At 36.4% G+C, this 18562-nt stretch overlaps 1 protein-coding gene across 2 annotated transcripts in view; it reads right to left on the reverse strand.

Moving 5' to 3' along the window:
- Positions 1–18562, reverse strand: part of KDM7A (lysine demethylase 7A) — a 61460-nt gene that overhangs the window by 30627 nt on the left and 12271 nt on the right. For both annotated transcript variants that reach the window (XM_054514843.1, XM_054514842.1), the window contains exon 2: positions 5447–5532. In XM_054514843.1, the coding sequence (XP_054370818.1) occupies positions 5447–5532 (86 nt within the window). The remainder of the gene's footprint in view (positions 1–5446; positions 5533–18562) is intronic.

Genomic DNA, 18562 nt, shown 5'->3' on the forward strand with positions numbered 1-18562 from the left:
CGTAACAAAAGCACTGCACTCCAAAACATACAAATTCTTAACAGTTTGAAGTTTTAATGCACTGCTACAGCATAGTAATACAAAACAAAGGATAAATGAAGTTCTAGTACAATTTTGGGAATCTGGAACTGACAATTCAATAGTAGCAAAATTACATTTCTAACTGCTCCTTATACTTAAAGGCCAAGGAAATTGAAACACTAGACATTCTCATAAAAACTTGTTGGATGATCTCCCTATGACAAATGACAGATATGCAAATGAAAGAAAAGTATGTGTAAAAAAAGTGTATGTACTTTTACAGAATCACAGAATGGTTTGGGGTGGAAGAGACATTAAAGATGATCTAGTTACAACATTGTGGCATGAACAGGGACACCTTCCACTATCCCAGACTGCTCAAGGCTCCATCCAACCTGACCTTGAACACTTCCAAGATGAGACATCCACCACTTCTCTGGGCAACCTGTGCCAGTGTTTTACCAATCTCACAGTAAAGAATATCTTCTTTAATCTAAATCTCTCCTCTTTCAGCTTAAAGCCATCACCCATTGTCCTATCACTAAAGACCTCAGTAAAAATTCATCTTATTTCTTACAAGCCCCCTTTACATATTGGAAAGTTATTCTATAAAACATAGTAAGCTGTATGTAGCCTCCCCATTTGAATTTTTTGACCTTGAGTGAAGGAGAGGACAAAGTGACTTATGATATTGTGGTTAACTCAACTGCCTCTCTTCCAATTTTCATAATTTCATAACAAATCATTTCATAATGGTTATTTCATTGATTTGGCTTCCTCAACCACTCATTTTTCATCTCCATTTATAAAGAGCACAAGCTTACAGCCTTGAATGGAAGCCCTTGGTTCTATCATCTCTTTGTTAGTAACTGCTCTTTGGAGCACTTCCCCTCTGTACAAATAAATCTCTATTTCTCATCCTCAAACTCTCTACAGGCTGAGAAGCCCTATTAAATTATCAAGAAATGCCTCTGCAAAAGGGACCACCATCTTACCATTTGGGAAACAAACTCCAGGAGTGCTGAACTTCCTACCTTTATCACTTACTGTACTAACAAACACTAAAGGTCCTGTAATTTTAAGGCTGCATTTCAGTTTTTCCTTAAAAAGCCAAATTCTGCTCCACAGCTAGACAGCTGCTACTGGAAGACTGCCCCAAGAAGATTTACTGACACCAGATCTATAATTTAACCACTAATATTAAACAGAAATTTAGTTGCATAAGCTCAGGAAATTCAGAAGAGGAAAAAGCTAATGTTATTTGTCAACACAAATAGTGTTTTACAGTTGTCTGCCAAACAGCCTGAAATACAACATCCAGCAAAACCACTGCATTAATACAAATTTTAAGTTCATAGCAGAGCTCATTCTTAAATTCACTAAAACATGATGCACCCAAAATGTAAAAAAGCACTAGCAATACTGAAAACACAGTTCACTGTAATAGGAAGCTGAGGATGTATCAGGAAGGGCAAAATAGTTTCTAAAAAAAAAAAACCCAAAACAAAAGAAACAAACAAAAAAAAACCCAAAACAAAAAAAAAAACCCAACTTGCTGCTTCTCTAAATAAAACAGCTGGTTATACAGGAATAATGGACATTTATAGTCATTACACATAAGAGGGAATAATTCCTATTGGTGTGCTGTTTCCCACAGATATGACAACATGGACCCTTTAGATGACTTTTAAGACAATAAACTGACATTTATAGATCTTTGCTAACCTGAAAAGCAGTGCTGCTTAATGAGCCAGCTATCCAAATAGTGTAAAACTTCATAAATAATGAAGACAGGTTTATTAAGTTTTCAAAGCTATTTTCCAGTTATAAATAATAATACAAGAAATTAGTGGCTAATACTAATTTTCAACAGAGTAGTTTCCCATAAATTCACTGCTGTTACAACAGCTCATTAAAATTGCAAGATGATACAGCTGCTTAAGAGATTTTATAGCACAGACACACTTTTTAAAGTCTGTCTTTGCAACACTTACAAATCAGAAAATAAAATCATTCTTTTGCTTGTACTTGGCAATGTACATCATCCTTTCATAAGAGAACACTGAGGAAGAGGAAACAGTAATGAAAACTTCTCTGCTTACCTATCCCTTCATTCTAGAGTTTTTAACCCCTTAAGACATTACAGAAACAACTGCAAAATAAAAACATTTTAACTGAACGGATCCTAATGTTCAAATTAAGGAAGATGTCAGTGTTCACCTTTGGTGTTTATAAAAATTGAGGTAAAACCTGCTGTGATAACACTAAGAACTACACAAGACAGTTGCAGGGAGGGTGAGAAAAAGAGTGTGCTGGAAGTTTTCATGAAAATTAAGCAGAAAGATTACTTTTCCTTTTTCTTTAATTACATCCCTCCTACACTCAAAACAATGGGCCAATAACTCTACTTAGGCAAACACTCCTCCCTGCCTTCTCCCACTACTGGACTGCTTCCCACAGAGATCACCAGCTGCTAGACTTCAAATGGAGACCATCAAGAGGTGTACACATGTACCATGAGGCCCCAGGTCCTGGAAGGGGTACTGGAGATTGCCAGTGGCCAAAAAGGCAAGAGAAATCTTGGCACAGGAATACTGCAAGATTTTAAGGAGCAGAGAGTAAATCACAGAATACCCTGCTAAGGCCTGGTTCATCATCTCTTTCTCAGCTCAGACCAAGCACAGGCATTAATACCAGAAACAAAAAGTTACTGGTTGGAGGGTAGTTACAGAACTGAGAAGGCAAAACCAGATAAAGAAAGTGATGTCCTGGCAGCTACAGTCTTATTAGCATTTACTGAACGTCGGGCTTTCTCAAAGCTCTGGACACCACAAGCTGGTGATACAGCTGACTCACAGCATTCATGCAAATAGAGCATTTTTAGACTTGAGAATCACTGAGAAAACTGAATTAACAATCTGAAATTAACAAATGAATATGAATATTCTTAATCAAAGAATCTAAAAAAAACCAACCCTGCACTGTCTATTACTATTTTTTTAAAAAATTCTCTTTTAAATTCCTTAAGTTTTTAGGATTCATTATTTAGCATTTTATATACATGGCTGCTTGCTAAAGGTCTTCTAGAATTGTCCTTTTGAATCACGAAGAGGATTTTTTTCTTGAATACATGCAGAAATCTATTTATTAATTTCATCTTCCCATCTAACTATGCAGTAGCTTGCTTTTCATTACTGGAACTTTTATACAATTCATTTTGTAGGACACTGAAAGTAGCCACCTATTTGTACTGTAAAGCATGTGTTTCTTGTATATTTTAAATAAATTTTTTTGCACTACCTCCTTTGATTACATATTCTGTTGAAACCACAGATATGCTTGCCCTCTTCAACAGCTGAATTTTTGTATCTTAAAACTCTTTGGCAAAGTGATTTTAGAATATGAAGCTGTAAATTAAAATGCTTTTTTTTACTTACATACATAATTTCATATGACTGAAGTACTCTGGAACATTTCTGCATTACCTGAAGTCATGAGACATTATCAGTCTCTTTAAAAAACTGAAGGAAGCAGGGCCCAAACCACAAACTACCATAGATTTGATTCTGACAGCTGAGAACAATTAATGAAATTCAATGTGAAGACATATTTCATTATATCACCTCTGTCTGGGTTGGTAACTGACATGTCTGAAGTTTCTACTAAATCTAGATGATCTACACACTGGAGGCAATATGAAATAACAAGGATAATTTTTACCACAGATTCTTGTCTTTTTGAAAAGACTTCCAAAACAAAAATCCCTCTTATCTCACTGTCTAATTGCTGCAGGTGAGACAGCACTTACATTACAGGAAAGGTTATTTACAGGCATCAGGGTGAAGCAGACTAGTCCTCACTAATAAAGAAAAGAAGTTTCACATTTACTAGTTTATTATTTTGAAAAGTCTGATATTATCTCTTGTCTACTCCTCTTCCGAGTCCCTCTATTCCACAGGAAAAAAAAAAAAAAAGAGACAGAAGTTAAGGAAAAAAATGGCTGTTGTTTGTATTCTGATTTATAAGACAAACAGATTTTGAACTGAAAATGACCACTAGAGTACTAAAAACTACAAGCACATAAACCAGCATTTATCTTACCTTTTAGCTGACAGACCATATTACAGAAGATACATATCATGCAACATGTATTAATTATATCAGCTATTGATGCTTAATCACTTTGTTCATAGTCCACAAAACTATCACTGAGGGTGGTTTTAAACTTATTTTTAAATGTAAAGTAAATCGTATTTTCAGATTTGAAAATATTATTTAAGTCAGCATTAACTATAAAACATTATTACATGGTGTCTTCAAGAGGAAAACCAAACAAAACCAAAAAACAACCAAAAAAAATCTCCAAATAAACAAAAAACAACAAAAAAAAAAACCAAAAAACCCCAAACCAAAACCACAACAAACAATAAAACCTACAAACAAACCCGCATTAGAAAACACAGATGACCATGGCTCAGTGCTTGGAGGGTGATAACACATTGCTTATAAATACTTTTCAGGTCTGAACACAGGAATTTAATTCATGGTTGGAAAAGAATTTTTTTTTTTAAATATTTTTTACAACCCTGTTTCCATTTGAGAAGGGGAGACATGGAGGAAAATCTAAAAGAGTTGGATAAAGCAGTATCCTTTCAGTAGTTAGCAAAAGAAAATCTGTTCCATTTTTCCGCTGCAGATCTCTACAGCAAATTTATCTACTGAAAGTAGAACCCAAGAAATGTCTCTTTTTACTCTGTTTCAGACTCTTCTGGCGATTCATTTTGACCCTGGTGGAACCTTGTTTATAAATCAGAAACCTGAGATTTGGAACCGTGTAACTTTTAAAGACATAAATGGGGGGAAACAATAACATCAAAAACAACAAAAAAGCACAAACAAACACCATTCACAGGATGTTCATATTCTGCTGTCACTGTTGAAAAGTTGTGTTTGACTGTTGTAGCATATAGCCTACAACCATCAAGAAAGGAAAGACACCTAACTTGTACGTTTTTTCCAAGTTGCCTTCCTAGGTATTTATCAGAATTTGGATAATTAAAATATAGGACCTTTGAAACCATCTTTTTGTATTTTCCTTTTTTTTTTTAATTATGATTCCCTAATTTTCATTTTCTCACTTTCTGCCAAGTCCAGATTGTTTTCTACTTACCCTGTGCACTTCGATTTCTCCAATCTATAGCTGGGCCTTATATTATATTCTATCTGCATCTCCACACCAGGGAACATTTCAAGATGGTTTGTTTGTTTTGCAGGGTTTTAATCAGCTCAGAGTTAGTCATGCAGAACCAGTGCCTTCTAAATAATCAAACTCATCTTGAATATTCTTCTGAACACTCCTTTGCAGTTGTATATGGGAAGAAAACAATCTGAGGTGTAAGATGAAATTTGAATAACCCATACTTACTTAGAGAAGGTCCATGGAGAATTGCACAGTTGGGACAATGGTATAGATCAATGTCAACAGCATGGTGCTCCTCTACCCCAACGCAGCTGGAATAATATTTTTTACATGTTAATGAGAATGCACACAGGGTTTACTTTTCAAGCTAAAAAATAATTTAATCTTAGGTTTTTATTAAAATGTGCTTACTCTACAAAATTATAATGAGATACCAGATTATCTCCACTACTGGGCTGCCACATAAATTTTGAGTTATAATTTATCACTGAACAGAGAATGCCATTTTAAAAAATCATAAACAGGAAACAAGAATCAAATTCCTTTAGAAAGGAGCAATTCCACAATATATACACCATTACCCCCCCAAAACCTTGATCCTAATTACAGGAAGCAGTTTTTATAAAATCATTCAAGCAATTTTCCTCACAGAAGCTACGAGTTAAAAAAAAAACCAAAAACAAAAACAACTGAGGTTTATGTGCTGTTAAATTATAGAAGATATAATGGATATTTTCCTTATCTTTCTTTTTCTTTCTGCAAAAATCATGTAACTGACTCCTACCTCCTAAGACAAATTAATGAAGAATACTTTCATGTTATTCTTGAAATCTTTACAATAGAACTGGATTCATAAACTACAGAAGTGACCACATAAATAACTTAAAGGAACTGGTTTTGGTTTAAAATAGCAGCAAGTATTTTAAAGAGTGCTTGAGAGATGTAATGTTTTCTCAGTGCATATTTTTTTCTAGATAAAACAGTCAAAAGGTGATGAAAAGCAAAATTTTTACAACAGTCATGACAAAGCATCTACTCTGCTGATACCTAAACAAGAAAATGTTAAAGTCAATTAAATACATTTTGTTAGAAGCTGAAACACTAGAGGTTAATTGGAGAACATGTGCTGTTGCACAAAGTTCTTAAGGAAAAAAAACAAGTAATCCCTGCTTGCTGGTCTGAATCCTGGCAGAGTTCTTCATTCTGTGAAAAGTTCACTGACGCTTACAAAACTGCTGACTTTACAGTTAATACAGAAAAACAGAGTACAACCCTGAACATTTACACCAAAATGAGGTACGTACACTCAATGCACTCTAGTAACACAAGAACTGGAACAGTGCCCCAGTCACGTAACCCATTCCGTATCAACTGTAATGAGTGCTTATACACTGAAGCTTTGAAATGATCCAGCTACACAAAGCCTTTTCCTCAGCAGCCTTGTGCCAAAATGCTGACACGCTCCAGCAAGTGTCAGTACATGCTGCCAAAACAATACAAGAAACAGTCTAGCACTGAAAGCACAATGAGCAAATCCAATCTGAAACTGAAGAGCATCTCCCATGTAACCATCAATGGAAAGTGCATTCTGAGATCCCCCTAAACATTCAGCTACTTCTACTTCCCCATTCCCTACATACCACATGAAATCCAGAAATTATTTTGCTCTTTTTATATGCATACTATTTTAAAATCTAAATACAAAACTCAGCTGCCATAGTTCATCGCAATCCTTGCAATATTTAGCATCTGCTTTAAGACCACAGCTACAAGAATCATTGTTACATGAAAATTCAGCTGACATATAAACAAAAAGGAAGGCAGAATCAGTCTTTAAAAATGCATGTCCCATTTCCTTCTGCTTGTGTTCTCTGTCTTTTTATAGAATATATGAATGACTCATAATCCTATGCATTGTAAGAAAATTGTTTTAAAATGTACATTCTAAAAGCCCCAAATCAGAAGGCTGGTTTTATACATCTTTAGGAATCTCATTATTTTAGCTAAATTTCTAATTTTTGAACAGCTAAAGATATTTATGTTGAATTGTATCTCGATCAAGTTTGCACTTCATTTATTCCCTTCCCTTTTTCTTGGTGTTTATCTGATACATTCATCATCATTCCAATCAGATTATCTTGCCAACATAAGAAATTTGCATAAAAATATCATAAAAATAGCTTTGACAACTATTTGTCCTATTCTGTTTAAGAATCTTAATTCTATTGTCTCTTATCAAATGTTACAGATAACAGAATTTCTGCTTTATTTTCAGGCTTAGTACTAATGATTAACTCCATAACCTTTCATGAAGGCACATGGGATTTTGTGTACAGAGAATGGAATGGTATTATAATGTCTGGAACAGCCATTCAATAGGGGAAGCAAACATTTTCAGTCTACTATTTATCCCATAAGCTCAGCACTGGAAACACAAAACACTAAGTGAGATCATGGAAGCGAATCCAGCAGCAGATGCCTGACTGAAGCAAAGGGCAAGCGAGGTGCCAGCACCTGCAGGAACAAGCACTGCCAAGGATGCCACAGAGCACATCAATCACACACAGCACCATTACAAGTCACTTCCCCGTGTCCCTTTCTCCAACATACACAGATGAATCTGACATTAATCACTCTGGCTACTAGCAAGCAATCAATTACTGTGGCAAATGTAACTTCAGACCTCACGCATCAAAACAAGGTCACCAAGAGGTAGCAGAGAGCCTGGAAAACATTAACATACTCAAACACTGCAACTCCCAATCTACTGATGTTTTCCTGTATGAAATATTATTACCCTTCACCTTGCAATCAACCCAATCCATTTGGGTTGGAATGTCTTGAGTATATATTACCTAGCTTCTGAATTGCTCATCTCCTACAGGGAGGTCACAGACTAATCCTCAGGAAGAGTGGAAAGCTTACAGTATCAAACAATAAAATACAATAATACTAATTAAAAAAAACCAAAAACAGCCATACAAGACTATTCAAAAATACACCTTTTATTCTGTTCATGAAGGTGAAAAGGTTAACCAGGCCCAATTTCACTTGCAATGCTCTAGAAGGAATAGCAAGGTAGAAAAAAGTTAGTTAAAAGTACATTCCACTACATCAGTCTCAGAGTGGTCAGACACTCCAAACTTCCCATGGTATCTAGCATCAAGGGAAGGTCAGTAAGAGGTAGCAGAAGATTTGGGAAGTGGAAAGTTTTTTCACACACAAGAACATGCTCATCCCTGGCATCTGAAGAAATCCCCTGCTACTAAAATTCTGAGGAACGCATTCTCCCAACTTAAGTCTCTCTAGAAGGTGCATGTGCATGCTTTTGATTTAGCCTCAGCTTTCCATTTGATCATTACATTTGTAGCTATGTAAATGCAGCAAGTGTAAATCAAAAACAATCAGAAGAGGACTCCAACATCTGGCAAGTACCAGTAGACCCCTTCTTTTCAATAAAGGGCAAATAAGGATTCTTTCACAGTGCAGGGGGAAGTCCAGCACAGGCTATTCTCTTCTTCAGTATTGTTATTAATTTAGACTTTAAGAGATGGGTACTGATAATTCAGAATGACAAATTAAACAACCATTTCACAATTATGCTGGAATGTCTTGTACAAGGAGTTTGCAGAAGTCCAGGATGGTTACAGGAAGTTTTATCCCTGGAGACTGCATGGCTGTACATTGTGAGCCACCCAAGGCACCTGGCACATCTCCCCTACAGCAGCACAGTGTGAATAAATATTGGATCCGTGTCAGTCACCACACAGGCTGCTGCACCTTCTGCATCCAATACCTGCTTGCTCTCAACACAGCCGGGCTTTTCTCTTCCCTGCTTCTGATATTATCAATCATTTTTAGAGATTGCTTAACTGCCTTTGCAAGCATGACTGAAAGAATCCTTTAAAAAAAAAAATCCAAAGCACTCTTGATCAAAAGCCTTATTTTCAGTGTTCTTAAGGGTATATGACTATTTAAAAAACTAATTTATTAAAACAAGTAGTACATGTACCCTATCATTATACAAAATGCCCAGTGTAAAAGGGAATGCTTACATAAAAAAGCACTCAATGACTCAAGTAATTTCTTGACTTGACTAAAGTCAAGAAATGAGCACAGTGTGGACGCCCATTTTCCTAGTTTGATTCCTAGATTAAGCCAGGAAGATAGTCCTACTAGGAATATTCCAAGACTTCTGGATATGAGGCACACTGAGAATAAAATCTTGAAAATTGAGAGATGCAAGCAATTCTCAATGATCTAATAAAAGGACAGAAAACAGAGGAATCACCATCAACAGAAGAAGAGCTAATTTGTTAAGAAGCTGGGTTGTACATGGGCTATCATCCTCTTGGATACCCCCTTCTGTTCCCTCCCCCTACTGCTTCAATTCTATAAGGTCCTTTTCCACCTTTCAGCAGCATGTGCAAAACAATTGAACAGGCTCATCTTTCTAGATGCACTTGGACTTTTTAGGAAGTCTCCCACAACAGCTTCCACCCCTCTCCACACCAGCACCATACTTTGCACCTACTAAGCTTCACCTAGCAGATGAGGAAACAGGGCAGGCCATCACAGGCATGTCTAATATTACTTCAATGGATATTGTTGGATAGATATTATTTTACAAGTAGATGTTGATTTACAGCTCAAAACTAAGCCATTTTTTAAAGTTTCTTATTTATTGGGACACATGAAGTTCAGGCCCCAAGATCTCTTGGTTTTCCAGTGTCTAACCTGAACAATCTGACTTTTTTGTGGTCACTGTGCAGCAAAAATGCAGGTTAGGGGCTCTTGCCAGTATGTTTAGTTAAGCACAAACCCTTGCATCTTTTCCAAGCTAAAAAATTACTAAAAATTACATTTTGCAAAATCCCCTTATATCCTCCATGAATAAACACTGTGGACAACCTTCTCATTTCTGTACCATCCTTTCTCATTCTGAGCAAGAACTCAGCACGTCCTTGTCCACCCTTGCATCAGCACCCACAACCTTTCCCTGATGTGCCTCAGTGAGCACTCCAGGCTTTATCTATAAAAGGAGGGAAAAAGCACAGGTCTTGACATCCAGTAGGAAAAAAATAGGAAAAGAACAAAAAAGAGTGGAAAAATACTAGGGGTATTAAAGCATGTTCCTGTCACCAAGAACACAGGGCTATAGACAATTACTAGGGGTATAGGCATGTTTCCTATTATCTGCCAGAGCAGATGGCCAAAATCCTTTTTCAATTTCCAGTCATCCCCAGAGCAGCCAAAATACAGAGATACAGAGTCTCTGTCGGGTCTTAACACTGATGAGGACAGGAACAAGGCAATGCCGGAGGTAGCAAAGAGTCATTACTAACAGGACAGCCTTAATTGTCCCCAAACCGAAGCCACTACTGCAGGGTACAGTTTCTCACTGCATTTAACTGAACATTGCTGCTGCTGCTGCAAAAAGGTCCCACCCTCCTTCCTCCAAAGTGCCTGACCATGGGCTTCCATTGTTTCTCTCACCAGATCTAAACCATCAGGCAGCCACATGACAAGTCAGTTCAATAAGCTGATCCAAAAAGAAAAAAACTGCCACTCAACTCACTTTTTCAGATAGGTTTTAGAAAGCTTGACAGTAAGATTCCATAAATAAAAAATAAAATTATACACGTTTCACTTATATGCAGTTACTTAACAAACCTATAACAATGTTATTTTCAAGAAGACACATGAAAGAAAATATTCTGTTACTTCCTCTCTACTTTGTCTTTCTAAAAATGATTGCTAAACAAGGAGATGACTGTTTAGCAATCTTATGCTGTTAATACACCTTTTACTATCAAGCCTTAATATTGAATATTGAATTTCAAATCAAAAAAAACCCAAAGATGAGAGCTATTTCTATTAATATACTGAGCAAGCATTATAGCAAACTTTTCGTTTTACCTGTAACAAGGTCTGCACTTGCTACTTTCAGTCCTAATCTGTTTGAGCATAACAAACCAAAAAAACCTATTGTAATTATTGCCAAAATTAGTTAGTGAGCTTGCAAGTTATGCAAACATTAGCTTCTCCTACTCCATTCCAAGAATGCAAATAAAAATATAGGGTAGGAAGTCTGTCTGGCAGATTTTAAGTTAAATGACTAACCAGAATTCCTTAAGCCTATGCTTTCCAAGTAGGAAAAGGATGCCAAGGCAGTATTTACAGGTTAAAACAATGGAAGTACTGAAGATATCACTGGCACAACCAGCCACATCTGCCACTTGTTATGGGACAATATTAAAATGCTTAATTAGGAAGAGAAAGACAAAGTCAGTGTCACAATACTATGGACAGACTCCATACCATCCCATAGCACAAGAACAGATGAAAAAATGAAGTTTATTTGAAGAAGAGTTTAAAACTTAATATAAATGTTGCGAGTTTTTAAAACCTGGACCTTAGGCTAGATAGATTTCCCCTCCAGCTCCACTCTTCAAAATGCATACAGTTACACCAAAGAAAACAAAACAGACCAAAAGAAGCCACAAAGCAACACAAGAAAGCTGGTGTTTCTTTCCATTATCTCTTTATCTTACCATGATAAGCATGGTAATAGTTTTAGAATCACAATAAACTTACAAGGATTTATTTCAGGAATGAAATAATTTTTGAAAGTGACAAACTTCTATACACTAGATACTGAATTACTGCTTTAAATTACAAAAAAAAAAACCCACATAAAATATTTGAGGTTTTGCTTTTTCCATATTTGCTTTGCAAAACAAAATTCCTTTTAAAAGGGAGCAACTGATATCAGACACAATACAAAAAACATGCAAAACTGCACTTTAAAATTGTTTATAAAATATCAGTTATTCTGTTTTTCTTTCTGTAGAAAACTTCCCCTAAGTTAGCCATTTTCTCCAAGGGAAAAAAAAATCAAACAAAAACAGAACAAAAACAAACCAAAAACACCAAACAAACAACCCACAATGTTTTAAGATATGTATAGGACATGTGGATGTTGGCCCAACAGCTTACCTAGTTTTTGTACACATTCACTCACACACATTCCACTAAGTTCTTAACTACAGAAAAATGACATGTAAGGCCAACTCTTAAAATACCTAAAAATATACTAACTTATTAAATATTGCATCATCCTTCAACACAGGTAAGAATCCCAAGAAAAATAATGCTGCATGCCATAATATTCAAAAACCTCTGACCTTTGACTGCTCAGACATATCTGTTCTGATACTTCCAAAGTCCTAAGAGGCCTTGGTCTACTTATGATTAACCATCAAATTGCACATTAAAAATGTTAATGTTCATTACGTAGGTTTAGACTTCCCTAATGTAATTCAACCCTACTGCTTTTAAATTATGTAATATTTCTCTGAAATGAGGTATTGCAGTCACACAAACATGCAGACAGGTATATGCTCTATTTCGAATTCTAAAGGACCTTCCAAAGGTTCAGACTTCCTGCACCTTCTGAAATAAAACGCCAAGTTTGATAGTGATGCTAGTGTTGTCCTTTCAGAAAACACTTTTAATGGCAATACTCTTGCACATTTTTCTACTGAGAAAGAAAATCAGTATAATTCTTTCTCAAGCAACAGTGCTTTTCACTCCCTCAAAGCCCAGAGGTTAAAATAAATAAAATCAGTATGTGATACCTTGTCAACGAAAGCTTAATTCTAAAGAATAGATTCTGAAATGTAGAAACCTAATAGGAAAATTATGGTCAATGGAAGAAAGCTATTGAGTTACATAATGAAACAGATTCAGTTACAAATACAACAAACACCTTCTACCTGCATTGAGAAAGTAGCCACATAATCTACATCATCACCATGTTACCTTATGTAATGTAATAAATGTACATTATTTGTAAACTGACTCCTCCATTCCACAATTCCAGTCCAGTCTGAAAACAAACTGGTATGGTTTTGAAACTCAACACAATTTCTTCCAAGATCTGTTTTTTAAGTAAAGTTCAATTTATTGAAATTGCTACAATGAAGGTAAGAGAGAGTTATTACTTTTAGAAAATACTTTGACAACAGAATATTTGGCATAATCAACATGTTCTTATTTCTAATCATTGGTGAAAAGATTGCGTGGAAAGCTGATTTTCCAGACAAGCATTTCATGTAACAATTAGGAATTTAAGCAAAATGAAGTCAAATGACTGTTCAAACTGAAGTCAAATAATTACATGCTCAGAAAATCCAAACAGTTTTTTGTGCAAAAATATACACTGAAGTCAAACAACCTTTTCACTACAATGTATGACTTCCTGGAAGAGACACACATTCCAGGTTAATCCATAATGGCAGCCACCATCATGTATTTTGTGTAGCAGCTTTAAGAGAAGTTACTTTTCCTGATAGAGCCAAGTTAACATTACTGAAGTACTTTTGATGTACTCCTTCTGTTTAGTATTGTCTATTAAGCATACAGCAAATCTTCATCCTTCCTATGCCAAATGAGATTTCTACTTACTCTTCCCAACCAGACTGATTGCATCAAGCTGCTTTAAAACAGTATTTACAATTAATTCTGTTCAGATTCTTTTAAAAACACTGCTTTACAGAAATGAAGGTCTGAAGGAACCTGAATCTTCTACTGTAGATTTTGGCAAAATAAGCTGCCTCAAGACAATCAAAAAATAACATTTAAGAAAACTACAGCAGACCTCAAAACTAAACAACTTGTCAGAGAGCAGAGAAAAAAAAGAGACATTTTAAAAGCAGCCGTGATAGCTGAAGGCCTTATTTCAGTGTGAAACTATTGAGAGAAACAAAGATGATACCAGCAAGTGAATCATGACACAAAATTCATCTGAAAGTAAGAAAAAATATACATTGATCTGACATGAAGAAATTCTTTTCAGCACTTTAAAAGCAGTAATCTGTGTAACCCTACACATATGAAGCAAAGCACACTGCTCAGGAATTCAGCAAGATTCTCTACAGCAGTTCAGACTCCTCTTTCTCCGTTCATTTTCCCAGCATGGCCAGACTGACACACCAAACAGAAGAAGGAACAATAGTCCAATCTGACTTCAGGCACTGTGTCTTAGTGAAGTTGCAACTGCATGAAGCCTGTTGAAATAAATGAGAACTATCCTGTCCTTCCCACAACTGATGCAGGAAAAAGGATTAACATTGGATTTCAATTAATTCTAGGAACACTGGAGTCCAAATTTATCTGACCACAGCCAGTATGAATTTCAGTTCTGGTTATAATGCACAGCCTGTAAAAGCAGTATTAGGTACTATGGGCCCTAAACACACTGAAGAAAACACATATTAGTTATTAGGTTTAGAGAGAGAGGGCTTTGAAAGGGAGAAACAAAAAGAGAAAATAACTGCTTCTGTATACACTAATGACAAAGGTTTTCTAGACCATTAAAGATGTTCTTCAATGATATATTTTTATCTCCTCCTCAAGACTCCAAGTCAACAGTTCACCTCTTCCCCCCTAAGATAAAACAGAACCTAGTAAACTGCCCTGACACATAACTACATCTTATATTTAGGTAATTTGCCTTTTTTCAATTCCCAGACAGGGTTATTCTAACTATGCTTAATAAAAAAAAAATCCTGAACTTACAATAAGCAAAAATTAGGTACTTTAAAATAATACTTTCAAATCAAACACTCTTGTCTGAATTCCATAAAACAAAAAACCAACCACACTACAAAATCTTCAAACATTTAAAGCAGCCTCCATATTCATCTTGAAACGGACATCTTAACTTCTGTGTGGCTGCATTACCAAGGAACAAACTACTACCCAAAACTGCTACCATTATTTCCCCAGTAGAAGCAAGGAAGAAATATCCTAAGCTCTACAGAGATAACAAAAGGGTGGAAAAGAGAAATTGGTATACAAGTTAATTAAATGTTGACTCACTCAGGAACAAAGCAACTATGGCAACTTTAACAAAGCAAATTAAAGATGCTTATTACATGTCCCTGATTCTTAATTACATGCGTAAATATATATATATATATATATAAAATGGAATCACCATCTCTTAATGTCCAAAAAACATGTGTATGTGGTGCCTGGGGACATGGATTAGTGGGGAACATGACAGTGGTAGTTTAATGGTTAGACTCAAAATGATCTTACGAGGTCTTTTCTGACCTTACCAATTCAATTATATACAGTCTACACTCATTTGCCTGCCTCAGCTTTTAGATTCTTAGGTTTTTGTCCTAATCTTTCTCAGTTCCAACTTATGCACAGACTCCTGTCAATTCTCACTAGCCATCTCAAAGAAATACTGTATATTATACAGTTTTAAGATCTATTTGCACCCCAACCAAGTCTTATGACTTAATAAACAGGAATTCCAGTTCCATTTCCAGTGGAGTTTCCTGTCAGGTAGAGCAAGGGCCTTTTATACACAGAAGAGACCTATCAGTTACTTGTCTCAAAGAGAGAGGGCATTGGAAGGGAAAGAAAAAAAAGACCAAAATTAACAGAATTATAAAAACACACCCTATGAAGAGAAACCAAGGTTCAATCCCAAATGACAAATTACATGGCATAGCTTGCATGACTCTATGGCTTGCAGCTGCTGAACAGGGCAGGTTACCCACTCCCTTCCAAGCAAGCACTCCCACTCCCCTTCCCTGCAATGGCCCTGACACTTGCCTGCTTACAAGGCAACCTCGTTTTATTCACTCATCTCACAGAAACTAACCTAGCCAGTCTTTTGCCTGTTTATCAAGTCACAGTTGGGCAACTGTGAGAGGCAATCCATGAGAGAGGGAAGAGGACTATGCAACCTGGAGAGAAGGGTATGGGAAGTAGGACTGCTCCTCCCAGCAGTGGAAGTCACTAGACCTGGCCAAGCCTACTATTGGGACTTCATTATTCACTAAGACTCAGAACTACTGTGGCCTGACAGACACACTGCCAATAAGATTGCAGAGAACATCCCTGCCTACACCTGAAAAGCCTCCTCAACTTTAACCATACACCTGCACAACACCAAGAGAGGCATTACTGAGTCCAAGAGACACATACACTGGCACTAGATGTCATATGTAACCGAGGTTTTTTTAGCACAGCATTATGATGGCCTTAGTCTGGCTTCTTTTAGCCATCCTTCTCTGATGAAGTGTCTAATCAGTTCCTTCAGACCAGGTATCTGTAGCTCCAGCAGTAGCTAAGGCAAGTACCCAGCAGGAATACAACATCATGCCACCACCAATATATTATTGCCTACAAACACTCTTTCCAGTAATGCACTGCAGTACAACAGGAACTATAAAACAAGTAATCCAAACAGTTTGGAAGCTACATTTCTAAACCACATCAAACACTGTTTTCTGTAAAGCAGGAGAGGATCAAAAGGACAAACCTTCAGCTAAATTCCCACCTTCTAGTTTGAGAGACACATAAGGACCACCACTATGAAGTGGGAAGATACCTGTGTTTTTTAGAGACTGATCAAACCAAAATCTCACTAATGGTTCTTGCATACCCTCAGCAGTTTCTAAATTCCATCATTACCTACATCAAAGTCTCACAAAAAACCCATTTATTATATCATTTTTATGTAACAAGTCTCTCTAATATTAGTTCAGCCACCTCTTTTAAGCAATCAGCACTCTGAGCATTTTTAATCCATTCGGGAATTTTTTGCCATGTCTTCAGCAGCTCCATCTCCTTCTCAACTGCTAGAAGTGTTGTATGTTCCTCATCTACAAAGAGCACGGACTGCAGACTCCCACAGAGAGAGTACAAGCTGGTTATTCCAGTTGTATAATAAAGATGAGTTGTTTAGAAAGATTGTGAAGCCTGACAAGTACTATCAGCACTGTTATTTTATGCAACACACAGTCTGCAAAGCTTATGACATCCTGAGTAACACTGTCAGTAGACGCCATCAGATCTGTCCTGTTCTCAAGTATCTCAAGTGATAAAAAAAGATTTGGAGGTGAACAAAAACAAACCCACAATGACTTCCTGGCCTGAGGGGATTGATTAGGACACTTATGATTGTTTTTACACTGTGCCACTTCAATTGAAAAACTATGTCAGGAATGATTTGAAAATAGGACTTTTTGCTAACAACATAGGAGGTACATTCTTCTGTCTCCCACATTCTAGCACCAGCAAACAGCATTACCACAACCTTAAAACTCCATTGCTGCAAACCCCTTACTCCTGAGTTACTGTGTGTCTGTTTGCTTCCTTTGCAGACTGCAGCTACAGGAGACTTGGCTTCAGCCTGCTTTACACACCTTTAAATTGGCTCCTTACAGCAAAAACACTTTACCACCTAACTGGGTTAAAAAAATTCTTAGCCAGATTGTTTTTAAAGACCTCCTGGAGCCCTCTACTAAGTAACTTAACACTCACAGTAGCATTCAGAGCCTCTACAGCTGTACCTGAAATAAAGCTTCCTGTGCCTTCAAAATTCAACTCATTAAATAGTCCTCCTTTAAGAAAAATAAAAAATGAAAAATAAAAATCAAGGACATTTTTCAACTCATCTTCTTCTCAACTGAGTAATTCTTCCTCCAGCCTGCAATATTTTTCAGACATTGCCAGGAACTTTCTAGCAAGCTTTTTATTAAGCTGAATAATTTCTGCATCTTCTAATCACAACACAAAAATTTACACGATGGCTCCTATAGCTTTGAAATACCTTACTTGTATAAGGCGAATAGATTTGCAGTTAATGGCAAATAGAGACAGATGCTTCACTTCTGAGGAAATCTGAGAGCAAACTGGCTCATCTCTAGCTCACCATGCTCGTTTCAAAAGCAGATGGAGAATCTGATTACATTAACTTCTATTTAAGCTATGATACAAGCAAACTGTTTCAGATACACAGATAATGAGTCTAAATATCAGATGTTACACTGGCTGGCTAGCAGAGCAGTAAGTAGAAAAAGCTCCTTCAATCAACTAGATAATGCCTGTAATTTAGAGATCTTTATTGGATTCTCAGCTGCTTATAGAGGTCCAGAGGGGCATGCTGGTCAAAACTGCACCCATGCAGTCCATAACACATCAAGAAGTTACTTTTACACATTATTCTAGCTACAGAAATCTAACTGTTCAATCCTCTTCAGATGGAATTAATGAAGCACAGTAATTTCCAGACCATGTGGAAACTTCAAATAGTGAAGAACAAAGCTAAAAAGAGTTTCAGGGTTGAGTTACATCAGCACTGAATTCTATCTGCATCCATTATTTTTATTCTGGATATAATTGGACATCCTGATTTTAATCTAAAATTCTTATGAGTTCAGATCCAGGTTACCAAAACCATTTTTGCTCTATCATATGCTATTTAGAGTAATCTGAAGTATTTGCAAAAGCACAAATCCACATGTTTTAATC

Source organism: Molothrus ater, chromosome 5 (assembly GCF_012460135.2).
Source record: "Molothrus ater isolate BHLD 08-10-18 breed brown headed cowbird chromosome 5, BPBGC_Mater_1.1, whole genome shotgun sequence".
Classification (NCBI taxonomy): Eukaryota; Metazoa; Chordata; class Aves; order Passeriformes; family Icteridae; genus Molothrus; species Molothrus ater.